At 40.3% G+C, this 25,558-nt stretch overlaps 6 protein-coding genes across 13 annotated transcripts; all 6 read left to right on the forward strand.

Moving 5' to 3' along the window:
* Positions 1-80: 80 nt before the first annotated feature.
* LOC134179152 (GDP-mannose 4,6 dehydratase-like) lies at positions 81-8,725 on the forward strand. 2 transcript variants are annotated; one of them, XM_062646043.1, is made up of 15 exons: positions 81-185; positions 264-308; positions 365-452; positions 515-576; positions 3,498-3,545; positions 3,909-4,019; positions 5,023-5,104; positions 6,500-6,604; positions 6,672-6,739; positions 6,802-6,861; positions 6,923-7,041; positions 7,121-7,217; positions 8,421-8,489; positions 8,552-8,616; positions 8,674-8,725. In XM_062646043.1, exons 1-14 carry the CDS (start codon positions 111-113, stop codon positions 8,612-8,614), a joined length of 1,092 nt encoding a protein of 363 aa, XP_062502027.1. In that variant the 5' UTR covers positions 81-110; the 3' UTR covers positions 8,615-8,616; positions 8,674-8,725. The 2 variants fall into 2 exon arrangements, with proteins under 2 accessions (XP_062502027.1, XP_062502026.1); XM_062646042.1 differs by having other exon boundaries at positions 8,552-8,725.
* Positions 8,726-8,879: 154 nt separating this feature from the next.
* On the forward strand, positions 8,880-11,400 carry LOC134179151 (forkhead box protein E3-like). Its single transcript, XM_062646041.1, has one exon. It carries the CDS (start codon positions 9,767-9,769, stop codon positions 11,069-11,071), a length of 1,305 nt encoding a protein of 434 aa, XP_062502025.1. The 5' UTR covers positions 8,880-9,766; the 3' UTR covers positions 11,072-11,400.
* A 70-nt stretch (positions 11,401-11,470) lies between these two features.
* Positions 11,471-17,768, forward strand: LOC134178352 (E3 ubiquitin-protein ligase lubel-like). The gene is made up of 16 exons (XM_062645217.1): positions 11,471-11,589; positions 11,651-11,998; positions 12,768-13,270; positions 13,324-14,771; positions 14,834-15,054; positions 15,122-15,397; positions 15,450-15,698; positions 15,772-15,984; positions 16,042-16,215; positions 16,270-16,368; positions 16,422-16,514; positions 16,573-16,687; positions 16,743-16,855; positions 16,906-17,234; positions 17,292-17,460; positions 17,517-17,768. Exons 1-16 carry the CDS (start codon positions 11,494-11,496, stop codon positions 17,580-17,582), a joined length of 4,512 nt encoding a protein of 1,503 aa, XP_062501201.1. The 5' UTR covers positions 11,471-11,493; the 3' UTR covers positions 17,583-17,768.
* Positions 17,769-18,139: 371 nt separating this feature from the next.
* Positions 18,140-21,377, forward strand: LOC134178889 (E3 ubiquitin-protein ligase RNF31-like). Of its 2 annotated transcripts, XM_062645802.1 has the most exons (11): positions 18,140-18,664; positions 19,233-19,381; positions 19,442-19,488; positions 19,553-19,699; positions 19,760-19,830; positions 19,905-19,997; positions 20,056-20,170; positions 20,225-20,337; positions 20,390-20,708; positions 20,765-20,933; positions 20,990-21,377. In XM_062645802.1, exons 5-9 carry the CDS (start codon positions 19,771-19,773, stop codon positions 20,696-20,698), a joined length of 690 nt encoding a protein of 229 aa, XP_062501786.1. In that variant the 5' UTR covers positions 18,140-18,664; positions 19,233-19,381; positions 19,442-19,488; positions 19,553-19,699; positions 19,760-19,770; the 3' UTR covers positions 20,699-20,708; positions 20,765-20,933; positions 20,990-21,377. The 2 variants fall into 2 exon arrangements, with proteins under 2 accessions (XP_062501786.1, XP_062501787.1); XM_062645803.1 differs by lacking the exon at positions 18,140-18,664 and having other exon boundaries at positions 19,214-19,381.
* On the forward strand, positions 18,183-19,768 carry LOC134177953 (uncharacterized). The gene is made up of 6 exons (XM_062644732.1): positions 18,183-18,301; positions 18,346-18,664; positions 19,233-19,258; positions 19,442-19,497; positions 19,553-19,680; positions 19,760-19,768. Exons 1-6 carry the CDS (start codon positions 18,183-18,185, stop codon positions 19,766-19,768), a joined length of 657 nt encoding a protein of 218 aa, XP_062500716.1.
* A 154-nt stretch (positions 21,378-21,531) lies between the features above and the next one.
* LOC134178195 (E3 ubiquitin-protein ligase RNF31-like) lies at positions 21,532-25,233 on the forward strand. Of its 6 annotated transcripts, none has more exons than XM_062645012.1 (7): positions 21,532-21,772; positions 21,835-22,153; positions 22,732-22,880; positions 22,958-23,004; positions 23,069-23,215; positions 23,276-23,676; positions 23,751-23,882. In XM_062645012.1, exons 1-6 carry the CDS (start codon positions 21,591-21,593, stop codon positions 23,581-23,583), a joined length of 1,152 nt encoding a protein of 383 aa, XP_062500996.1. In that variant the 5' UTR covers positions 21,532-21,590; the 3' UTR covers positions 23,584-23,676; positions 23,751-23,882. The 6 variants fall into 6 exon arrangements, with proteins under 6 accessions (XP_062500996.1, XP_062500997.1, XP_062500999.1 ...); XM_062645013.1 differs by having other exon boundaries at positions 23,737-23,825; XM_062645015.1 differs by lacking the exons at positions 21,532-21,772; positions 21,835-22,153; positions 22,732-22,880; positions 22,958-23,004; positions 23,069-23,215 and adding exons at positions 23,955-24,230; positions 24,285-24,533; positions 24,596-24,808; positions 24,866-25,003; positions 25,060-25,232 and having other exon boundaries at positions 23,492-23,676; positions 23,751-23,884.
* The last annotated feature ends 325 nt before the right edge of the window (positions 25,234-25,558 follow it).

Here is a 25,558-nt window from a genome sequence, read left to right on the forward strand (position 1 = left end):
CTGCACAGTAGTACAAAAAATGACTGGACTTGCCCGGGCAAGTTTGATGACGTCAGGGAAATCCCATCACGGCACGTCCGGGAACTTGTACAGTACATACTCAAAGGAACATGACTTCTCTAGGTAACGACAGCGTGAGTGGAAACAAAAGGAAGAAAGCACTGATAACAGGAATAACTGGGCAGGTATTTCAACGACTATGTAAATAGCTCCCCATTTGAGGATACCGTATTGAGAAGCGGTCTGGTCTGTCGTTTCTCTAGGATGGATCTTACTTGGCAGAATTTCTTCTACAAAAGGGCTATCAAGTATGTGTACTAAGGAGTAGGCGCAATGCAATGATGAAAAAGCGTTTGTGGTGCAGGTTCATGGCATTATTCGACGTTCGAGTTCTTTTAACACAGGCAGAATAGCTCATCTGTATGACGATCCGATAACGCACAAGAATGGAGGTCGGACGTTAGTTGTGTCACTTTCTTGGGTGATCCGACACATGTGCTGTGTATTCATGCAGCTATGAAGTTGCACTATGGAGATATGAGTGACAGTTCCTGTTTGTTGAAGATTGTGTCCGAGGTACGTACAGGATTTCTCGCAGACATCGTCTTTTAATTAAAGAGGCGCATTAATATTAGTAAGCATTAATATTAGTAAATTATTGAATTTAACAAGTTGAGTGTAGCTTTGGGCATCTGTAGTATACAAGTTCAGTCTTTAAAATCATTGTATTTTTATTGCTGACCACCGAACTACTGCTTTTTGAAGTCAGAGTCGCATGAAGGAGGCCCTTTAGCTGAAATCCTTATTGGCTAAAAGGGGTGCAGCGCCCTCATTCCCCCATCTGGAGAATGCTGTCTATCTGATCATGTACCACTTTTTCATTGCTTTTACAATGGTTTTGTGGTAGAGTTGTTTGTTGCTTTGTACATCAAATCTGAAAATATCAACTAGACGCTGTTATGTATGGGCTTTATTGCTGTGCATTGTTAGAGGAAGGGTGTGGTTAAAGGTGCCCACTCATGATTCACCTCGCATATGCAGACACACCCACGCAAACTTGAAACGTGGTATGATTTCAAGTTGTGTCATAACGAAGCAGAGCAAGCGAACATCTTAGGGTAGGGTGCACCACGTTCTATGCCATACAGTCTTTATTCCTAGTGCAGAGAGAAAGGCAAATCGCGTTCTTGTCTGCCACGGCAGTTTCGCTCCTCGTACTTGACATTTTGAGAGCTAATGAGAAGTCTTAGGTTCTCTTTATCCACACATTTACCATTTACCATCTTGAAATAGCTTGCTGTTGAACAACAAAGCACTTTATCGATAGTTTTCTTGTTGCACGTGACCCGAAAATGGGTGGAAACCAAAGCATTATTGTACGCTAACGTTATGGCATCTGAAACTCTGACCGTGAAATTAGCTGTGGAGAGGTGCCGGACACCGCCAACAACACGGATCATGCATCTATCCTGCATGATAGCTACTAGCCTTGAAGTTTCAGACCCATTTTTGGATCACGTGCAACAAGAAAAAAGATCGAGAAATTGCTTTGTCATTCAACAGCAAAGCTATCTCAAACTGGTGATTGGTAAATGTGTGGATAAAGGTACGATTTCAAGTTTGCATGGGAGTGTGCGTGTGAATTTGTGAGCGGGCACCTTTAAGTTACATGCTGTATCTGGTTTGAATGTACAAGACAAAGTTGAAAAAATTGCAGCATATCAGTCATTTAGGTCGATGACTAATCAAGATTTGCACATCTCTTTGAGTTGTCCATCTCTTTAGAAGATTGTTTGTGGATTTTGAATAGTGTACTCACCTACCTGTCTGGTACGTTGCCTACCTGTCTGGTACTTTGCCTACTTGTCGTAACTTCATGGTCAATGACCTTACTGCTGAAAGGTCCTCAACACATTTCCTGAACTTCTCTAGGGTTCACAGTTTATGAGAGGTGATGCAATATGTATATTAAATTATACTACTGGCCCTGAGTAAGATGAGGTTAAATGCACACCTGTTGGTAGCCACAGCTTTTAATATATTTTGCACTTTAAAGGTAATACCACTTGACTAAAGGTAACCCAAGTAGACCCTAATCTTAATTGTGTTTTACAAAGTGATTCTTACAAAGCTGAGTTTATTACTTTGCTGCATTTTAGCTTTTAATGAATCATATAGCTGAATGGTTTTTTGATAGGATTATTTATGAATGTATTCAGTGAACCTTTCTCTGAAGAAGGGGATCTGCTTATGCTGTAGAACTAATTTGTTTTTCCAGAAATAAATATAACAGATAGGACAGGAAATGCCATTTTAGTGGTTTGGGATAGAAGCATAACCTACCTTGTTTATCATTTCAAGATAATATTTTGTCAAACTGAACATAAGGGGAAGGTAGTAAAGCAAAGCAGTGATGTGACAACATAGGAAAGTCATCAAATGGTGTCATTAAATGGTCTTACATTTCGCATTGTGTAATAGTGACTGCTCAAGACAGTGGACAAATTTAATGGGAGTATGAAGTTTGCAGTCAGAGCTGGGTGTGACATTATAATGATTACTTTAGGAATATTGAGACTCAAGCTCATATGAGCCATGAATGAAAGAAACGCTAGCTTTAGCCTCTTTTGTAACATTACGTTGTATTTGTTTATTGTTTTTATGGGCAGAGCATTGGTTTGAATAAATGCATATAAGTGCAATATTATTGGTTGCCTGCATGATGAGAGGGACCAGACTTCTAGCTAATTTTAGGAACTTGAAGCATAACAGATGTGGAAGGATGGAGACAGGCATTCCTTTAGTTTAGCTCTTCTAAGTGTTTCAGAAAAATTTATTGGGCAATTTGTAGCAACAGTGATATCATGCTGTTTCTTAATTAATTAAGATCATGCAGGCTGAAGTAGGAGATGTATGGGCAGCAACTAATTTTAGAGTCCCATTTAATTTACTCATTTGATCTCTGGCTAAAACCACAGATTCTGGTAAACACCACAAGGAGTGATTGCAGACAAGAAGTTAAAAAGTACCAACAAACACATGCAGCATACAAAGCTACAAGAAAGATTTTTGCTTTGTTTTTCAAACGTACATTTACTTTTCATATCTATGGGTAACACTCATTTCCTTCGACTATTTTGATTTGATTTACCCTTTTAATATAGCTTTGAGTGATTGCTTTTTATTGAACAGGATAATTTGCATTGGTGCTTTAGAGAATCCTTTGTCTTCTGGAAGAAATTAGTCAACATATTTTATGTAAATTAGGTGTCCTAGGTTGTCAGTTTACTACAGTAGTTCCTGATGTAATCTTTTTGTCTATACTGCAGTATTACTAAAGTTTCTATTGCTTATGCTTGATCATGTAATAATTGAAGGTGAAGTAAAACACACAGATTGTAGAAAGTTATTAGCATTTTTGTTTTTGTCAATTTATAGGTATTCAATAGATCTTTGGTACTGAGACTATAAATTTAATTTTCTGATGTCTTGTGCAGGTACTACCTGATGAAGTATACAACTTGGCAGCTCAAAGTCATGTCAAGGTAATTGCTTTTGTTGCAACCATACTACTATATCTAAGGTAGTCAAAAAAAGGAATTTGGACACAAACGAGTTGGACACAAACGTGATCAATCACTATAGACTTCTATTGGGCATTTGTAGGCATCTGTATTAAGATTTCTAGTGTACCCAACAAGGAGGAACTTACATATACATTGTAGCTATTTTTCTGGTTTTATGTTTGTAACAATAGCATATTATATTATTATTTGTGTTCTATTCACAAGGGATTTTGTATAGAATTTGTGTTTGTGAGCAAGAACTGGACTGTTGTTATGTTGCTGTTGTTGTTAGGAGCAAACTGTCAACTCTATGTTTAATGGAGTGCTTTCTGTCTTGGTTAGGTGTCATTTGACTTGAGTGAATACACTGCTGATGTCAGTGGAGTTGGAACACTTCGAATGTTGGACGTAATTCGAGCTTGTGGATTAACAAAATCAGTACGATTTTATCAAGTAAGTCAGCTTTTTGTTGTTCTAAATGGATTATGATGTTTGTAGTTATGATATAATGGATTGCTATTTGCTGTGCCATCGCTCAGGATCAGTGTATGTCTTGGTTTTGTATTTAGAGGTCATGTGCAACTCTGGCACTTCAATAATATGTTTGCCATTGGTGTGAATTTATGGCTTAAGGCGCATTTCTTTATTCTCTACCTAATCAGGTGGATTAGTTTGTGGAGTTTAGGGAAACCCTGTAGAGGTCCACAACCTCAACTGGATTAGGGTGTGGAGAATAAAGAAATGCCCTTAGTTTTGGGTATAGGCTCTGACTTATTACCTTAAGCAAAATGGACAATTTCTATATCCTGTCTACTAAAACAAGAAACTAGTTGCAAGTGTGCATGACTAAGGTAACTTCAGCTGTAACCAGCTGTAAGAGCAAAAACTGAATCCTGACAATGACGTTTGCAGTTCTGTTGTAGCAATTGGATTTCCTTATTCAATGTTTCTGTCTGCACAACTGACTGTCTAATTATTTCTTGCGTATCAGTAGTTTCATTCTCTGTATTACCTCCTTGTGATCTGGATCTTTACATCACATTAGTCGGTCTACTCTCAAACCACAGGGTGTGAACCACAGCCCATTTCAGTTAATGGACTTGAATTCTAATGTTAATTATTGAAGAGGTAAGATTTCAGGCGGCACAGTTCCAGAAGTCTCCAGCGTGTCATCCAGAATACAGAAGAGGAAACAGGTGGAAGATGTAATCAATACATCCTGGAACATTCTTTCTTCTTGTGTTTTCTTTCCATTATGACTGTTGAATTGATACCTATTGCTATGATTCGGCGTTTTACCCTGCTGAGATAGAGGATAGAGCTGAGCTAATAATAGGAAGGTGGTGGCAATTCTGGTGTAGTCCATAGCAACCACTTGCAAGAGCCCATCATCTGCTGACTAAGCATGTGGATGGATCTGTCTGTCTCTTAAATACAATATTCTATTTTTGTGTAGGCATCAACCAGTGAATTATATGGCAAAGTTCAGGAGACACCTCAGAGAGAAACAACTCCTTTTTATCCACGCTCCCCCTATGGTCAGTTGTAATTGGTTATGTTGTCACTGTGTAGTATCTGTTTGCTGCAGTATGGCTTGCTCGGCTTCTAGCAACAGTATAGATTTCCATTATCTGGGTGGGTTGTCTTGGAACATCTGATAGGTGTACTAATTGGTTAGGGATTGGCTTCCTGTTTGGCACATGCAGTTATAGTGCTTCATAACCAAGCCTCTGTTCGGGCTGTTTGACTTGCTGATTACCTAATTAGTACCTTGATCAGGAGGATCCCCTGCTGAAGGTAGGAAATGGGTGATGCAACTGGGTAGGGATGCTATCTTTTTCACTCCTAAGTTGTAATGCAAAACAATCACGTTTCTCTGCTCTTCCTATTATGGTTGCATTGTGAAAGATGATATATGTGTGGAAGTAAGAGCTTAGTGTGTGCTCACAGTTTGAGTTGCTAAGTTGGGAAGTTTACAGAATGGTTGGGTTTAATTAAATTTTTATCCAAGACTCAAACTGTGACAACTAAACAGTAGTAGACATTTGCTGTTGCTAAGAAAATAAGAAAGGACTTCATTTTAGAATCTGGTAAAGCACCACTACATGCATTCATAGAAACATAGTCTTTTTAGTGTTTAACCTCAGTTTAAATAGAATGATAACAATGCTAGTAGGTATTATACAATTTTACTAGTTTAAAAATTTAACACAAATTGACATGGATTTAGACTTTGACCCGGCAAGCTATGATCAAACCATCATTATGGAAACATTAGCTGTCAAATAGATAGTGAGAGTATAGTAATTTTATTGTATTGGACTGATTATTCAATGACATTTATGGTAATGTTTTAAATTTTATTAGCAGTTATAGCTGTCGTCCATATAGGCCTGCTAGTTGGCATACTTCAGTCGCATTTGCTACCTGAGCAAGAGTAAGCAGAGTATTTTCCATTTAACATTGCTCCTGCTCTCAATTAAATCAAATTATGCTTATCCTTGCAAATGTTGTAGTTTTAGTTTTATGTACACTAATGTCATTTTGTAATGTAGTAGCAAACTGGTGGCCATACATCAACAAACAGTTGTGTTACATCCCTTTAGTAACTAGTTTAGGGTACAGTAGCAGTCTGGTTAGTGATGAACTTGGTAAGATTGAAGTCATATGGTTAAACACTAGTATATTGTTTAGTTAGATGAGCACCTACTGCTTAGGTTGGTTGAGATAGTTAGCACTGGGACTGTTTGATTTCTAATTTTTGAACAGAAAAAGAAGAAAGAATTTTAGCAACAGAATCTGTAGAGTGATTTATCTAAATATTATTGCTGTAGAATAGTAAATATACCCGTAATCTATTGAATTTATGAAAGGTGAAATGTTTTTCAAATATCCTGTTATGACTGTCTGTTTTACAGCTTTGTCTGTTGTAGCTGTTGCCAAGTTGTATGGTTATTGGATTACAGTTAACTATCGTGAAGCCTATGGGATGTATGCTTGCAATGGGATTTTATTCAATCATGAAAGTCCACGTCGAGGTTCACATTTTACATTTTAATGACTGCTCTAAATTTGACTTCTAATAGTTCTTTTGGATTGGTGCAGGTGAGACATTTGTATCAAGAAAAATCACTCGAGCAGTAGCTAAGATTGGATTGGGTATACAAGAAGAGGCACTGCTTCCAATTTAATAAATAATTTCCATATTGTAGTTCAATTTTGACTATTGGATTAGCTTATCTTGGGCAATCTTGATTCGAAGCGAGATTGGGGACATGCCAGAGATTACGTGGAAGTACTTATATCTGTATACACATGCAGAGTGGAGGTTTCATGAACACTGCCATGTCTTCTAGTTAATGTGGCAAATGTTACAGCAAGAGAGGCCTGATGATTATGTTGCTGCCACTGGAGAAATGCATAGTGTGAGAGAGTTTGTAGAGGTAGCTTTCAAGGAGATTGGGGAAGATATAGTGTGAGGACTGGAGTGCTTGTTACAGTGCTTGTTGTTGTTGTTGTTGTTGTGCATTACTGTATGGCCATTCAACTTGCAGGTGGGATGGCACTGGTCTAGATGAAATTGGTCAAGACAAAAAGTCAGGGAAAGTGAGAATTCGAGTTGATCAAAGATATATGAGGCCCACAGAAGTGGTATATGATCTATGGTTGCTTGGATTGTGTGTACTGTTTGTTCATGTTCTATTGTAGTTTATTGTTGCTGTTTGTTTATTCAGTGCATGTGTTCTGTTGTGTTGTGTTGTGTTGGGTCTCCTTCAACTTCATGGTGTAACCTAATAAGTACTAAAGCAAACCATCTTGCAGGGATGCTTTTGCTAACTGCAATGAGGATGTTGCATTGCCTGTCAATTTACTGTTCTAATCAATGGGAATCAATTTTGCCAGGGGCAGGTTGATACTTGGCCCTGTGTGGTTAGCCCAAGTGTCTGTATAGGACAGCAATTGCCTATTTAGATATAACCAAATAATGACCAGTAGTTGCACAATAGAAAACAGTCTTGCAGAGAAAGCAGGAAATCTGATAAATAAATACGAGCTTTCACTAACGATCTGCCCAAGATGCATGCCCTCTGACCATATAGTTTGTTGTTAATTTGGTAGGGGTAAGAAGACTGCAGGTTTTCTGATGGCATGGTGCAGTTTTCAGTCACCAACAGTGCTTTGTAAGGCGGAAATGTGTTGTTGTCTTTTTGTGATTGATCCAGACTTGGGAGGGTGTTTTTCCACCATCACAGTGAAACCTTGTGATAGTGTTTATAAATTTTATTGTATTCTGAAACGTGGACACGTCATGTGGGTGTACCGGTGTATGCTAAATTTTCATGACAAGGAAAGAGAGCTCTCATAGTTCCTCGCAGCTGGTCAGATCAGCTAATTGATTCTTGAAATTGAAGATCATTAGGAGGCATAGAAAGAATGCTAAAACAGTTTCCACAGTCAAGAGTTTTGATCTTTGCTAGGCTTCCCAGTGTGGGAAGAAGCCCAGCAGCCTAGTGAAGAATTTGATTTCAGATTACGAGTGTGTTTTGCTTTCTGATGGTGCTTGACTGTGCTTTGCAATTTGACAGATCAAAGTAATGATGATATCTGCTTAGATGCTTTTGACAAGAGGCTGCCCCTTTTCTCAGTCGTTTTCTCTTGCGGTTGGGCCTCGTAGTGGGATAACAGCCTGATTGCCTCAAAAACTAGGCATTGCTGGATCTGATCACTCTCTGGAACGGACTAGACGCGTATTATCTAGCCTGTTGTGGGGAGATGGGCAGGGCGTGAGATGTAGAAACGGTAGCACCCGGTCACCTTCTGCATAATGACATATACACGTTGATTGCCGTCTAGGACTTGCTGCAAGGGGACTCGTCGAAAGCTAGACGTCTTCTCAACTGGAAACCGAAGACGAGTTTCAAGGTTTGATGGAAGGAAGCGGTCTGTCGCACACACATGATAGTGAACAATTTGTTTCTATTCAGGAACTTGTGCGGGAAATGGTAGAAGCAGACACGAAGCTAATGCGACTGAATGCTTCTGCTTGACGGTCAGAAGAACAGAACGAATGACTTTTGTTTATTACTATAGCTTCTTTTGTGGCTAGCATCTTAGCTAGTACATCTTCACAAATTTGGAGCTACTAACTGGCCTCAACACAAACAAAAGATTGAGGAAGGGTGGAATAGAAGTGCTGCCCTTTTGTAAACAGTAAATAGTAGGGCTCTTTGCAAACACCAAGTACACTGGTGTTGTTTGCTCCCAACACCTCCACTGTAAACACAAACTCGTGAATGGCTTGTTTTAAATTAATTTGTTATCCAACTACCAACTCGAATCGTCCCAACTCTTACCAGCTCGAACTCGATCGGCCCAGTCGAGCGCTTGCACGTCAATCGTTCTCTATTTTCTCCAAAAGAGCGTCTCTTGCGGCCACCCACATGAAGCCTAACCGCAGGGCGCATAGTGGTAATTCGATGCATTAGCTGTATCAGTCTCTAATTTGCAACAAATTAGTTCCGCGCGTGGTGTATGTGGCGGGGACAAGTTTCAGGCGTGCCGATAGCGGCGATCCCACGTCACACGTGCGAAAACGGTGTACAAGCACGATTAAGTTTGCTGCTCGAGCACACGTTTCGCGTGCTAAGTTATGCTTTGTTGCAAAAGTTAATCTGATAGATGAACCAACTGCTGCTGTTTGACATAAGAATGTGTGGCACGTGCGAAGGTCGGTGGCCTTTGCAATCAAATCATATCGATGACTTAGTCGGGTAACTCGATCATTCGCGCGGCCTAATTGTCAATCTCCATTGTATTACGACGTCCGTGATATGAGCTCGTCGGACTCTGCCCCTGCGGCACGCTGTTCCCGCGATCTTTTAGGAAGGCATGTAGATTAGAACGCTTAATGATTTTCGAGTTGAAGTGACAGTCAGGATCTTGATCGATCAGCTGGTAAACATCATAATCAGAGACGTGCTAAAGAGCTGTTGCGGGATATGTTTAGCGGTTCAGTGTGGGTGGTGGCGCACGGAATCCTTTGATCTGATCTGGGCGGAGTCAATTAAGCAAGTGCTACATACAAAGCCTCTCAGCTCGTTCGCTCATTGCATTTGCGAGAAGCCCGTGCAGAGAAAGCAGTTGCTGTGTCAAGCTAACAGATCCGTTGTCTTAGTTCTGCACTGACTTGTGATCGCGAGATGTCTTATCCAATGAGCAGTGCCAACGTCATGTACGGTCCACGAGACTATTGCCGAGGAGAAGAGAGTTCAGCGTTGGCACTGACGATGTTGCACGGTCAACAGGGTGTTGCCGGTTACCCCTACGCGCCACACATTGCAAGTCCTCAAGTGTACGGTGCCACTGTTCCAAGTCCCATCCAAGACACGGGAGACACGAAAAGCAAGAGTAGGAAGTTAAACCGTCGCGCCAAGCCGCCGTACTCTTACATAGCACTCATCACTATGGCCATACAGAGCTCGCCAGACAAGAAAATGACTCTCAGTCAGATCTACTCTTTCATCATGGAACGGTTTCCTTACTACAGAGAGAACAAGCAGGGCTGGCAGAACTCGATCAGACACAATCTCAGTCTCAACGAATGCTTCGTCAAGGTTGCTCGAGAGCCTGGCAAACCAGGCAAAGGAAACTACTGGGCTCTTGATGCGAACTGCATGGACATGTTCGAAAACGGAAGTTACCGACGACGTCGCAAACGTTTCAAGCGCGATCCCGGTCAGAAGCCATGTCCGGCAGTAAACAAGTCCGATTCTCCCAATACCACCTTAGCTACACCTGTAAGTGATAATAGATCTACGGTTATATCGGCCGGACCGGGATTCGAGACGAAAGGTCTGAATTCTTGCGATCAGCTGGCTGCGCTCGCACCGCAACCGCTTTCGCCACTAAATCCGAGCGCGTCCTGTCCGACGATGAACACGATGAACCCGTTCCCGGTCGACAGAATGGTCGGTCCACCAGATTCCTACATGACTCCACCATATCACGGTCAGTATGGGCACAGTCGCATCATCGGCTCACTCGGGCCGGGCTACATGTCTACCGACTATGGAATCGGGACTCCGGCTCTGACGCCAGCCAGTGACCTGTCTAGTACGGGAAGCAACAGTCCACCTAGTTCGGGCGTCATCAGACAACCATCATTTTTTCAGAGACCGTGGGGAGACGAGTCGTACTATCAGCATCGCTATCCGGAAGTACATCATGCTGTAACACAGCGTTCTTGCGTCCCGCCCGAGACAGGAACGCAGAGAGACGCAGAGCCAAAAAACGAAATGATGAAACCGCCTTTCTCGAGTGCGTTTTTACCGGAGAGCAGCATTTGTGTTCCCAGTCTTCCTGCTATTAGTCAAGTGATGCACTCAAGAATGCCAGACGGATGCTATGGGAATAAACACACCATGAAAAGCAGTCCCATGGCGTCACCAACATCAACCGTTGCATACAGCCCTGCCTATGGACATCCAACAGGATACCAATTCTGAAGTAATTGACTGTTTGTAGCTCAGTTGTAGTTACAGTACAAACTATATGTAGAGGGATGATGGTCTTCAAGAGAACTTGACTTTGAACATTGACAGATTTTGTCCATTGTTAGTAGATAATGTAATGCTTAGAATGAGCAATAGTGAAACTATAGTGCTATTAGTAGTTACCTAAGTAGTTTGGAAAGTAGTGTTTTTAATCCAATAGAGTTTGTATAGTCTAGTATAAAGATATTGCTATTCTACGTGACATGCTGACATATTTATAAGAGAATTTTTATCATTGGTGAAGCAGTTGTACATGTAGAAATACAAGCAAAGTTTATGAAGCTGATGTGTCATGCTGCGGGGCTTCCCCGACGAATGATGCGTTGTGTCGATTTGAGCATGCGCGCTAGACTCGCGTAGTCAGCAAAGAGAGGATGGACTGCGACTGTTGCAGACGAGAAGCGTTTGTTTCGAACACTTTTGACCCGAAGATATGTCGTACTTGTAGGCACGAGGAACCAGCTCATCAAGTAAGCTCACTTCCTGGTTTCCAATGACTTCCCGTTGTGACCCGCCTTCTTTCGTTCTCAGTGTTCTCGTCAAGTTAGCGGCGTGTCTACGGGTCGTAGCGATGTTCCAGATGGAAGCGAAGCTAATGCGACTGCAAGAAGCCCGAATCAGCCTCAACCGAGACCAAAACCGCGACCTAGGCCTTACATGCAGATCCCTTCTACTGAAGGAGCCACAGTACAGACAAACAACAAAGCTCTGACGTTGAGAAATAAACTGGAAGAGGACTTTAAGACTGCAAGATTCAGTCCTAAGGATGGACAAGAGGTAGCTAGAGAAATTATGCGACTCGGAGGCTCACCGAAAAGTCTGTACGTTGCTTTGGACTTGCCTTTGATTATTGAAAGAAACAAAGCCAAAGGAGATGGGGTATGTTTTCCAATGCTTCATATTTGTCGCTGTTCTTGGGGTAACTTTGATCACATGACTTGTTTGCTGTAATCACGTGATTTAAGTTAACAGCAGATTTTTATGTTATACAATATATGTCTTACATGTAATAATATTAAATGGTCAGTTGTCTACTTAATGATTAAATTAATGTAATTGTTGACATAATTTTGTAAAGCCTTTTTTAAATGTATAGTATTATTCATTCTGCATGATGATATGCTGCTTGCTGTAGTCACACAAAGACACAGACAATGAAATGAAGCAATCATGCACAGAAAGTGTTGGACAAGCAATATAAAGAGAACAAGAGTATAAAGGCAGCGTTTTGCCACACAACTGTTTATAATAGGAGATATGTTAACAGTGTTCTTCTGGAGTTAAACTTATGTAGTAGAATTAATCAATAAATCCTGTTTCTACTGAAATCTCACGAGCTTTAGTTTCACTGTTCTTAGCTCCTGAATGTGCTGTTTGTGCTCTCTTCTGGCCATTGTTATTAGTGAGGTCTTCTGTGCAAAGTCTAGGATGAGCATCTCTTATCATATGATGGCATGTCCACTGATAACAGTGATGACTATCATATACAATGTATGGTTTATACAGAATATGAATTTTGATAAATCTTGACTTAATAATTATTGCATTTGTTCGCATGATAGTTTTTATGGTACCTTGTTCATCTTATTTATTGAGCAACATTAGTTTTTATCAGTTAAATAGAATGACTGTTATTTTATTTTGACAGTCTAACGACTATCTCACCATGATGTCATCTGCATTCGATATTCTGGAAAAGTATGCTGTCAACTTGCTTAAACCAAATCGCCCTCAATATTGGCGCCAAATCAAGTATTCGAATGGTGTCTTTCAAGCTCGTGTGGATTGCATGGCTGGAGCTCGTGACATCCTCAAGCAAATGGGATATTCAGAAGAGCACCTAAATGGTCTTGCTTTCCCTGAAGTTGTTGATGAGCCAAATGTTGACCAGGTGTCTCGTGTGGCAACCGATTTGCTATTGGCTCGTATTGAAGTTGATGCTCTTAATGAAGAAACTCATCCACATCCAGAGAGCCTTGTGAATGCACGCCCTTCTGTGGAAATGTCATTGCCAAATTATCGTACACAGCAAACATTGTTTGGAACTTCCAAGGGATTTCAGTCACATATGGACTTCTCTGGTCAAGCAGACAGCAGTCCTAATCAGTGGTCAGACAAGAAAGTTGGCCAAGTCTATCCACTGCCAACAGAGTAATAAATATTTTATTTTCAACAAGTTTATTTTAACATTTCTGTATGTTTAGTGCAAATACAGGTTTTTCAGATCTGCGTTCACCACCTGTTCCAGCACCTCGTAAGCGAAATCGATCTTTATCAGCTGATGTGCAGTTGACAGGTCAACCAGGTAAAAGCGAGGCATTCTCATTGTCTGAGAATTCTTCTAATCCAATTGTGAGATTGCCTTCTAATACTGGACAACCAAATAGAACAGAAGTTACTCATTATAAATCCATCGCATATCCACCTGACATACCCATGCAATCTATGGACATGTATGCTTCTTTGTCAGTGCAGCCACAGGATACAAAACCAGTGCAGCTACAGGATACAAAACCAGTGCAGCTACAGGATACAATACCAGTGCAGCTACAGGATACAATACCAGTGCAGCTACAGGATATAAAACCAGTGCAGTCACAGAATACAAAACCAGTGCAGCCACAGGATACAAAAATTTGCCCTAAGGCTAACTGTATGAAAGTTTTTAGTGTTCAATCCAAATTCTGTGATGAATGTGGAGAACCGCTTGTATCTCCAGCAGCAAAGCCTGATGTTATGACACAAAAGTGGTGCTTACAGTGTCAACAAGAGATTAACTCTGGGGCTAACTTTTGTCATGCATGTGGTCGTCCAGCCACATCAACTCAACAATCATATTCAACAAGACCACAAGAAGGAAAGGTAAAGCAGCCACCAATACCTGAAACCAAAATGCAAGCAACTCCACACTCTGACAAGTCTGTGGATTTAAGAAGACCTCCTGGTACTGTGCTACCCGACTTAAAAGAAGCTCCAGTTACTGCATCAGCTCTAGTTAATCAGTGGAGCTGTGAATACTGTACCTACTTAAATGATAACAGTCGTAGGGTTTGTGAAATGTGTGCAAAAACACGAAGTGCGCCAATTGTTGAGAGAACGGATAAAGCAGTTATTCCCTTGCAAATTCCTCAGGCTACAGCAGAACCTCAGTCACATGGTCAACTGCAACAGCAACAACAGAATGCAAGTCGTGTTGCAGCAATACAGCCACAACAGAGTCAGAAGACACAGGAGAGTTATGGAGCAATTGACAAGCAGAATTTGAGTTTAAATCTTGCCGCCAGTTCAGTAGGTATAGCTGCAGCATCTTGTGATACCAGTTTTACTAGTTTAGGCCATCAGGCGAAAGGAGTTGCTGCTCAAGGTGAAAAGTATCAACAACTATTGAACAAAGGTCAACAGAAGGAACAATATCAGAAGGAACGAAAGGAACAGGAAGACATGTCTCTCAGGCAAGGATATGACCCAAATAGGTTAAAAACAATTGATGAGCAGAATATGCAACAGGCAAGGAAGGTTCATGGTAACTATAGCAAGGATCTGGGTGAAGGGAGAGAGAGAAGCTCATTGTCTGCACAACATGATCAAGTTTCATTTGATAGACATTCTTCTAGGCCACGAAGCTCGGGCTTTCAAATAGAGGACATAACAGGTGCTAGCTTAATGCATGTGTTAGGCTTACAATGTCTTTCTCTAGATCATCTGTATGTTTAGATGACCCACGGTCAGGCTTTGGTGTTACATCTCATGATCGGAGATTTTATGGATCTTCTGGTGACCAAAACAGGAGATCTTATCTAGACGACAAGGAAAGAAGACAGAGAGAGATGGAAGAAGAAAGGCAAAAGGAAGAGAGGAGGAGGCAACTAGAAGTAGCAAAACAAGAACTTGAAGCAATCAGGCGACGAGACAAGCAATTTTTTGGCTTTCTAAAGGTGTTGAATTTTTAGACTATTTTTTGTGCTTGCTGCATTATGGTAGATGTTTTCATTTCTGTTTCAGGAAGGAGAAAAAGGGGGATTTGAACCTGAAGAAGTAGAAATTGCACTTAATACTGTTGGAAATGATCCACGTGGGCCTATTCCATGGCTTGTGAATGAACTGCCTCGTGCATTACAAACAATTGCTCAGCTTGCAGCGAAATGTGGTCGAGATGATTATGCAGATTGGCAGTCTTTGGGCACATTTGGAGATATAGAAACAAGGAAGTATTTTATCAAATGTCAAGGAGATTGGGAGAGTACAATCAAAGCAATGTGTGAAGCAAGGCTGAAAGATGTAGGAATGTTGAGGAGAGTTATGTGATAGAGTCATTGTTTGTTGTGTTTAGATTATTGAGGTAAGGGAATCAGTAAATGTTTCTCATGCTGCCATTTATACGGCTCTGATGGAAAGCAGTGGAGATGTTTTGAAAGCTATTGGCTATCTCCAGTCTACCTTGCTCCAGCCATTTGTCGATCGAATTTGGCAAGAAGAACAGCTGAGCAGTGATGATGAGTCAGAGAATGATGGTCTAAAGCGAAGACGTATTCCAAAGAAAGCAAAGGAGTTGGTGGTGCAAAAGGATCTTAATCATGAAGTAAGTTAGTTGCTGTGATGGTCAAATGACTTGTTATATTTGAGTAACTTGATTAATAACATGGATTTGGCAGCGCCGTGTACGAGTACTCTATGCAGAGTACAATATGTTTTCTTGGGGTCGGGCTGAGTTGGCTATTCGACTGATAGACGAAAGAGATGATCAGGGTGAGTACAATGTTTCTGATGTTGTGGATGCTGTTGAGGCTCATCAGGATTATCAACGAGCAAGAGACTACCTTCAACAAGAATGTCCTATCTGTTTTTTGAACTTTCCAAGAGACAAGGTCTCCTTTAAAGTTCATAGCTCAATGGTATAGTAGCATTGTGCTTGTTTGTTACAGATGATATCAATGACAGTCTGTCAATGTAGCTTCTGTAAAAACTGTCTTGTTGGTCACTTTTCAATAGTTATCAAAGAGAAGAGTGTGAAGCATATGGTCTGTCCTATGTGTGGAAAGCCTTCTATGGATGATGAGGATGCAGTTGAGCTGCATTTCCAGACACTTAGTTTTATGGTTAGCTTTTAGTTGTGTAGAAGGTCATAGTCTAAAATAGATTTTGTTTTCCAGCTTCATCACTCTGTGGAGAGAGAGTTATATGACTTGTTACAGCAGAAGTTGAATGATTGGAATTTGATGGATGACCCAAATTTTCGATGGTGCCCTCATGTAAGACAAGTGTTAATGAGACATTCTTTGGTAATTGCTATATTCTTGATTAGTGTCAGAATGGATTTGTTAATGAGGGTCGTTTGAGAAACAAAATGACTTGTCCACATTGTCGTAAAGATTCTTGTTTTGAGTGCAAACAAAAGGTTGGTTGTAGCACCGCTATCGTCGTGTTGCATGCTCTAATTGTTTGATTTCTTGAAGTGGGAACCACAACATGATGATCTAACATGTGATGAGTTTCGTAACTGGCAGATTGATAATGATCCAGAAAATCAGCAGAGAGGACTGGCTGCACAGCTAGACAGAGATGGCATTGGTATCTGTGATTAGATTGTTCTGTTGTGTCTTATTTACATGCAGTGATGTTGTAGATTGCCCTAGATGCAAGTTTAGATATGCTTTGGCCAAAGGAGGTTGCATGCACTTTAAGTGTACACAGTGTCCTCATGAATTTTGCAGTGGCTGCTCACAGCCTTATCTGAAAGTCAGACTGTAGGATGTTGTTTGTTAGCCATTATGACAGTTTTTGTGTAGGCGGAGGCCTGTCAAAGATTTGATGATTGTAGAACACGTGGTCTTCATGCTCACCATCCTCGTGATTGTTTGTTCTTTTTACGAGATAACTCAATACAAGACTTGCAACAGCTATTGAAAATGCACAATATTGAATATAACACAGAAATACCACCAGCTGCAGGTGCACAAGATGAAGAAGAAGAGGCACTAGAGGTGGCTGGTGCTGCAGCTGCAGGACGTGATCATGGATTGACATGTACAGTTACAGAACAAAAAGAAACACCCGATGGACTGCAAGATGAGCCATGTGGTCGAGTCTGTAAAGAAGGGCTTGCAGGACTGTGCGAGTAGGCAAAATTCTTTTTGTGTGTGGTTTGTGGTCTTTATTTTGTGTGCAACTACAGACTTCATTACAAGGAGTATTTGGTTCAACTGATCAATGTCAACAACATTGATCCTATTGACACTATGAATGAAGATTACATTCTACCTGTACTACGTCGTGAGAAGAAGGAAGTTCCTGCAAGGCAGATTGGTGAGTCAGATGCAGACTACGTAGAGAGACTGCGACAGGTGAGAGGACTAGTTCTTTAAGCATAGAGTTGTTGACAATGTTGGTCATTGTTTAGTACGTAAAAAATGAAATTCATCTTCAGCAAAGAGATGGACGTGGTGTGTTGCAGGGAAATGTGTGAAGTCAATCTGTAACTGTATCTTTTTACATAATTATGGCAAGTCTTTTGAGACGACATGAATTTGTAGAGTACTGTTTGCAAGTGGATGTCAGTAATTCTTAGCAAGTTGATTCTTCTGTATTGTATTCTACTTTGATGTAGTAGCTGTGACAGGTGAATGTTGCTAACAAGTGGTTTGTCAATACATCTATGATGACTGAACAGAAGTGGCAAGGTGGAGAGAGAGTGTTGATTCAAGAATTGTAATATGATGTTTAATTAATTAAAGAATCAAATTAGTAACTGACACATTGGCTGGTACATGTACAGTGTACACTCCTTTTTTGTCATGTATCCAAGCTGTGTCAAGGTTTTCTTAAAAATATGAGTGTTGAATCGCAGCAATAATTGTAGCCACAGCAACTCTATTCTAGGGTTTATCTCATATTTCTTTTAGAAGTTAGCGTTATCTGGGACCCACTCCTCCGGACTCGTGGAAACTGCCTTGTGTGTTGCTTTCAAATTTTTGTACTAACATTTGTTGTTTACTGAAGTACAGTGAACTACCAGTTAACCACCACATTTCGGCGAGACGAACTAATCTACAATAATGACGTCGACATGATTGGATCAGGAGGGTTTGGCATCGTTTATCGATGTCAACTACGAAATTCGCTGTCAAATTCAAGTCAAATCGTGGCGCTAAAGGTTCTCGCTACTCCGTGCAAACTTAGACCGAAGTAACTGGGTGTGGCCTTAATTAACTAATTAAAGATTCTTGCAGGGAGTTGGGAGCATTTGTGGGGGAAGCGAGTATATTAAAGTCTCTTGTGGACTGTCCTCACATCGTTCGGTTCTTGGGGCTATGCATTGACCCTGGCCACTATGCAATTGTCATGGAATATGTCGAATATGGTAATTTGGAAAACATGTTGCTTTCAGGAGTAGACGAGCATCCAGTGATCAAACAGTGGAATTGTCGTATTCGAATGGCAGCAGACATTGCTAAAGGAATGAACTACTTACACAGTCGAGCGAAACCAATTATTCATGGAGATTTGAAGACTGCAAATGTATTGGTGGATTGCAACTACTGTTGTAAAGTAAGATGTGAATCAATTTTTTGCTGGTGCATGCACACGTGCAGGTGATAGGAAGCCACAGATGGCTAACGCGTGGCACTGCTGTACCACAGTTATAGAGCAATGCTCATAAGTTAATGTGCTAAGTAGTAGTAGTAGTAGTGTTAATAGGTGCTGTCTGGTTTTGTGTTATTTTTTTAAGCTGACCCTATAGAAATATCTTTACCAATTCTAAATCTTGTCGTGACTGCATTTGGTGGAGAATTGTAGATGTACAGTTTTATCTCACTTAGCTTTTTGTATTCATGTATGGGATTACGAGAACCAATGGTACACTGTACACGGGACAGTGAACAGACCCCTTAGAAAGGGTATTAGTAGAGGCGGTGCTGGAATAGCATTTTGAGATTCTACTAAAGATAGATTTTGTATTGCTTCACTGAGGTTTCATAAAAATGTAGGAAATTCAAAGACAACTTTCTGAAGAGGGCTGTAGTGTCTATCATGTTAGCTATGTTGCTGTATGATGGCAACTTTGCTTGCAATTGTGTTTTGTCATAGTGTGGCTACCATGATATTTGATTTCCAGATTATTGATTTTGGGTTGGCAAAAGTGTGAGAAATTTCAGAGCAAACACCAAGAGACCAACCTTGTGCTGGTACAGTGTCATTCACTGCACCTGAAGTATTTGAGGCAAAAGTGGAGAAGGGGAAGGAAAAGAAAGTTGACGTTTACTCGTAAGTGGTTGTTGAAAATTTAAGAGAAAAAAACTTTTATGTTGCTATAATGTACTGTAGATATGCAATTGTTCTGTGGCAGCTGAAGGAACTGAAATGTGTTAATGGTTATTCCTGTATGTTTTGTCTGTTTATTATCAATTTGTGACAGAGGCTCGTGTGTATATGTAGCTGGTGTAAATCATGCCGTCATTCGAGCTAATGTGGTGGTTGGTGTCAGGCCTCCACTAAGTAATGATGATGAGTGCCTAGAAGAATATAGAGATCTCATTGTTCGTTGCTGGAATGCAGAGCCGGATGTCAGGCTACACTTCAAAGGTAGATGGAAACCAATGCAGACAACACTTGTCTTTCGTATAGACAATACTGTATTGTTAGAAATTGTGACAATGTGTGTGGGAATGATCAAACAGTATGACAACTTACATGAAGTAGAGCAGCGAAAAGAAGTGTGTGAAGCTTACCATAACATAAGACAAGAGTTAATGAGACGTTCTTCGGTAATTGTTATATTCTTGATTAGTGTCAGAATGGATTTGTTAGTGAGGATCATTTGAGAAACAAAATGACTTGTCCACATTGTCGTAAAGATTCTTGTTTTGAGTGCAAACAGAAGGTTGGTTGTAGCATCGCTGTCGTCATGTGGCATGCTCTAATTGTTTGATTTCTTGAAGTGGAAACCACAACATGATGATCTAACATGTGATGAGTTTCGTAACTGGCAGATTACTAATGATCCAGAAAATCAGCGGAGAGGACTGGCTGCTCAACTGGACAGAGATGGCATTGGTATCTGTGATTAAATTGTTCTGTTGTGTCTTATTACATGCAGTGATGTTGTAGATTGCCCTAGATGCAAGTTTAGATATGCTTTAGCCAAAGCAGGTTGTATGTGCTTTAAGTGTACACAGTGTCCTCATGAATTTTGCAGTGGCTGCTCACAACCTTATCTGAGAGTCAGACTGTAGGATGTTGTTTGTTAGCCATTGTGACAGTTTTTCTGTGTAGGCGAAGGCCTGTCAAAGATTTGATGATTGTAGAACACGTGGTCTTCATGCTCACCATCCTCGTGATTGTTTGTTCTTTTTACGAGAAAACTCAGTACAAGACTTGCAACAGCTGTTGGACGTGCACCATATTGAATATGAGACAGAAATACCACCAGCTGCAGGTGCACAGGATGTAGAAGAAGAGGCACCAGAGGTGGCTGCTGCAGTACGTGATCATGGATTGACCTGTATGGTTACAGAACAAAAGAAACACCCGATGGACTGCAAGATGAGCCATGTGGTTGAGTCTGTAAAGAAGGGTTCGTAGGACTGTGCAAGTAGGCAAAATTCTTTTTGTGTGTGGTTTGTGGTGTTTATTTGTGTACAACTACAGACTTCATTACAAGGAGTATTTGGTTCAACTGATCAATGTCAACAACATTGATCCTATTGACACTATGAATGAAGATTACATTCTACCTGTACTGCGTCGTGAGAAGAAGGAAGTTCCTGCAAGGCAGATTGGTGAGTCAGATGCAGACTACGTAGAGAGGCTGCGACAGGTGAGAGGACTAGTTCTTTAAGCATAGAGTTGTTGACAATATTGGTCATCGTTTAGTATGTAAAAAATGAAATTCATCTTCAGCAAAGAGATGGACGTGGGGTGTTGCAGGGAATGTGTGAAGTCATTCTGTAACTGTATCTTTTTACATAATTATGGCAAGTCTTTTGAGATGACGTGAATTTTTAGAGTACTGTTTGCAAGTGGAATGTCATAGTAATTCTTAGCAAGTTGATTATTGTGTATTGTATTCTACTTTGATGTAGTAGCTATGACAGGTGAATGTTGCTAACAAGTGGTTTGTCAATACATCTATGATGACTGAACAGAAGTGGCAAGGTGGAGAGAGAGTGTTGATTCAAGAATTCTAATATGATGTTTAATTAATTAAAGAATCAAATTAGTAAAAGTTTTTAGTACTGACACATTGGCTGGTACATGTACAGTGTACACTCCTTTTTTGTTATGTATCCAAGCTGTGTCAAGGTTTTTTTTAAAGAATATGAGTGTTGAATTGCAGCGATAATTGTAGCCACAGCACCTCTGCTCTAGGGTTTATCTCAGATCTTATCCGGGATTCAACCCTCCGGGCTCTTGGAAACTGCCTTGTGTGTTGCTTTCAAATTTTTGTACTAAAGTTGTTGTTTACTGAAGTACGATGAACTACCAGTTAACCACCACATTTCGGCGAGACGAACTAATCTACAATAATGACGTCGACATGATTGGATCAGGAGGGTTTGGCATCGTCTATCGATGTCAACTACGAAATTCGCAGTCAAATTCAAGTGAAATCGTGGCGCTGAAGGTTCTCGCTACTCCGTACAAACTTAGACAGAAGTAACAAGAGAGTGTGCATTAATTGGGTGTGGCCTTAATTAATTAATTAAAGATTCTTGCAGGGAATTGGGAGCATTTATGCAGGAAGCGAGTATATTAAAGTCTCTTGTGGACTGTCCTCACATCGTTCGGTTCTTGGGGTTATGCATTGACCCTGGCCACTATGCAATTGTCATGGAATATGTCGAATATGGTAATTTGCAAGACATGTTGCTTTCAGGAGTAGACGAGCATCCGGTGATCAAACAGTGGAATTGTCGTATTCGAATGGCAGCAGACATTGCTAAAGGAATGAACTACTTACACAGTCGAGTGAAACCAATTATTCATGGAGATTTGAAGACTGCAAATGTATTGGTGGATCACAACTACTGTTGTAAAGTAAGATGTGAATCAATTTTTGCTGGTGCATGCACATATGCAGGTGATAGGAAGTCACTGATAGCGAACACATGGCATTGCTGTACCACAGTTATAGAGCAATGCTCATAAGTTAAGATACTAAGTAGTAGTAGTAGTGTTAATAGGTGCAGTCTGGTCTTGTGTGTTAAGTGGGCGTGGCTATTTTTAAGCTCATCCAATAGAAATATTTTTACCAATTCTAAACCTTGTTATGACTGCATTTGGTGGAGAATTGTAGATGTGCAGTTTTATCTCACTTAGCTTTTGGTAGTCATGTATGGGATTACGAGAACCAATGATACACTGTACACGAGACAGTGGACAGACCCCTTAGAAAGGGTATTAGTAGAGGCGGTGCTGGAATAGCATTTTGAGATTCTACTAAAGATAGATTTTGTATTGCTTCACTGAGGTTTCATAATAATGTAGGAAATTCAAAGACAACTTTCTGAAGAGGGCTGTAGTGTCTATCAAGTTAGCTATGTTGCTGTATGATGGCAACTTTGCTTGCAATGGTGTTTTGTCATAGTGTGGCTACCATGATATTTGATTTCCAGATTATTGATTTTGGGTTGGCAAAAGTGCGAGAAATTTCAGAGCAAACACCAAGAGACCAACCTCGTGCTGGTACAGTGTCATTTACTGCACCTGAAGTATTTGAGGCAAAAGTGGAGAAGGGGAAGGAAAAGAAAGTTGACGTTTACTCGTAAGTGGTTGTTGAAAACTTGTGCTTAATTAATTAATTAAGAGAAAAAACTTTTATGTTGCTATAATGTACTGTAGATATGCAATTGTTCTGTGGCAGCTGAAGGAACTGAAATGTGTTAATGGTTATTCCTGTATGTTTTGTCTGTTTATTATCAATTTGTGACAGAGGCTTGTGTGTATATGTAGCTGGTGTAAATCATGCCGTCATTCGAGCTAATGTGGTGGTTGGTGTCAGGCCTCCACTAAGTAATGATGATGAATGCCTAGAAGAATATAGAGATCTCATTGTTCGTTGCTGGAATGCAGAGCCGGATGTCAGGCTACACTTCAAAGGTAGATGAAAACCAATGCAGACAACACTTGTCTTTCCTATAGACAATACTGTATTGTTAGAAATTGTGACAATGTGTGTGGGAATGATCAAACAGTATGAAAGCTTACATGAAGTAGAGCAGCGAAAAGAAGTGTGTGAAGTTTACCGTAACATCATAGAAACATACCTTGAAGGCCCTAATGGCTATGATGCTTCTTGTGACAAGCTGCTAAACGTAAAGATCGGCCTTTCTGCAATAGAAACTGCACATGGATCAGGATCAGATGACCTCGAGCATGATTTAAACATCTCTGCTGCCAAATTGTTAGAACAGGCAACTGATAGTCTAAAAGACCGTCTGTGTTCTGGTACATATCCTGCAAACTAATCATTGAATTTACCTCAAAGCTAATGCGCCGAGTAGATGACAGTAGAAAACATACCTGGACAGCATGGAAGCAATATGTAGCCTGTAAACAAAGTAAGGTTTGTTAAAAGTAAATGATTGGAGATTTTATGGATCTTCTGGTGACTAAAACAGGAGATCTTATCTAGATGGCATGGAAAGAGAACAGAGAGAGATGGAAGAAGAAAGACAAAAGGAAGAGAGGAGGAGGCAACTAGAAGTAGCAAGACAAGTCCTTGAAGCAATCAGGCGACGAGATAAGCAATTTTTTGGCTTTCTACAGGTGTTGAGTTTTTAAGTAATTTTTGTGCTTGCTGCATTATATAAGGTAGATGTTTTCATTTCTATTTCAGGAAGGAGAAAAAAGAGGATTTGAACCTGAAGAAGTAGAAATTGCACTTAGTACTGTTGGAAATGATCTACATGGGCCTATTTCATGGCTTGTGAATGAACTGCCTCATCTATTACAAACAATTGCTCAGCTTGCAGCAAAATGTGGTCAATATGATTATGCAAATTGGCAGTCTTTGGGCACATTTGGAGATATAGAAACAAGGAAGTATTTTATCGAATGTCAAGGAGATCAGGAGAGCACAATCAAAGCAATGTGTGAAGCAAGGCTGAAAGATGTAGAAATGTTAAGTAGAGAGTTATGTGATAGAGTCATTGTTTGTTGTGTTTAGATTATTGAGGTAAGGGAATCAGTAAATGTTCCTCATGCTGCCATTTGTACAGCTCTGATGGAAAGCAATGGAGATGTTTTGAAAGCTATTGTCTACCTCCAGTCTACCTTGCTCCAGCCATTTGTCAATCGAATTTGGCAAGAAGAACAGCAGAGCAGTGATGATGAGTCAGAGAATGATGGTCTAAAGCGAAGACATATTCCAAAGAAAGTAAAGGAATTGGTGGTGCAAGATGATCTTGATCGTGAAGTAAGTTTGTTGCTATGATGGTCAAATGATTTGTCGTTTGAGTACTAACATGGATTTGGCAGCGCCGTGTACGAGTACTCTATGCAGAGTACAATATGTTTTCTTGGGGTCGGGCTGAGTTGGCTATTCGACTGATAGATGAAAGAGATGATCAGTGTGAGTACAACATTTCTGATGTTGTGGATGCTGTTGAGGCTCATCAGGATTGTCAACGAGCAAGAGACTACCTTCGACAAGAATGTCCTGTCTGTATGTCAAACTTTCCAAGAGACAAGGTATCCTTTAAAGTTCATAACTCAATGGTATAGTAGCATTGTGCTTGTTTGTTACAGATGATATCAATGTCAATCTGTCAATGTAGCATTTGCAAAACCTGTTTTGTTACGCAGTTTTCAATAGTTATTAAAGAGAAGAGTTTGAAGCATATGGTCTGTCCTGTATGTGGAAAGCCTTCTATGGATGATGATGAAGTAGTTGCTCTGCATTTCCAGACACTTACTGCTATGGTTAGCTTTTAGTTGTGTAGAAGGTCATAGTCTAGAGTAGATTTTGTTTTTCACCTGCATCACTGTGTGGAAAGAGATTTATATGACTTGCTACAGCAGAAGTTGAATGAGTGGAATTTGATGGATGATCCAAATTTTCGATGGTGCCCTCATGTAAGACAATTGTTAATGAGACATTCTTTGGTAATTGTTATATTCTTGATTAGTGTCGGAATGGATTTGTTAATGAGAATCATTTGAGAAACAAAATGACTTGTCCACATTGTCGTAAAGATTCTTGTTTTGAGTGCAAACAAAAGGTTGGTTGTAGCACTGCTATTGTCATGTTGCATGCTCTAATTGTTTGATTTGTGTAGTGGAAACCACAACATGATGATCTAACATGTGATCAGTTTTGTAACTGGCAGATTGCTAATGATCTAGAAAATCAGCAGAAAGAATTGGCTGCTCAACTGGACAGAGATGGCATTGGTATCTGTGATTAGATTGTTCTGTTGTGTGTTTATTACATGTAGTGAT

Source organism: Corticium candelabrum, chromosome 4 (assembly GCF_963422355.1).
Source record: "Corticium candelabrum chromosome 4, ooCorCand1.1, whole genome shotgun sequence".
Taxonomy (NCBI): Eukaryota; Metazoa; Porifera; class Homoscleromorpha; order Homosclerophorida; family Plakinidae; genus Corticium; species Corticium candelabrum.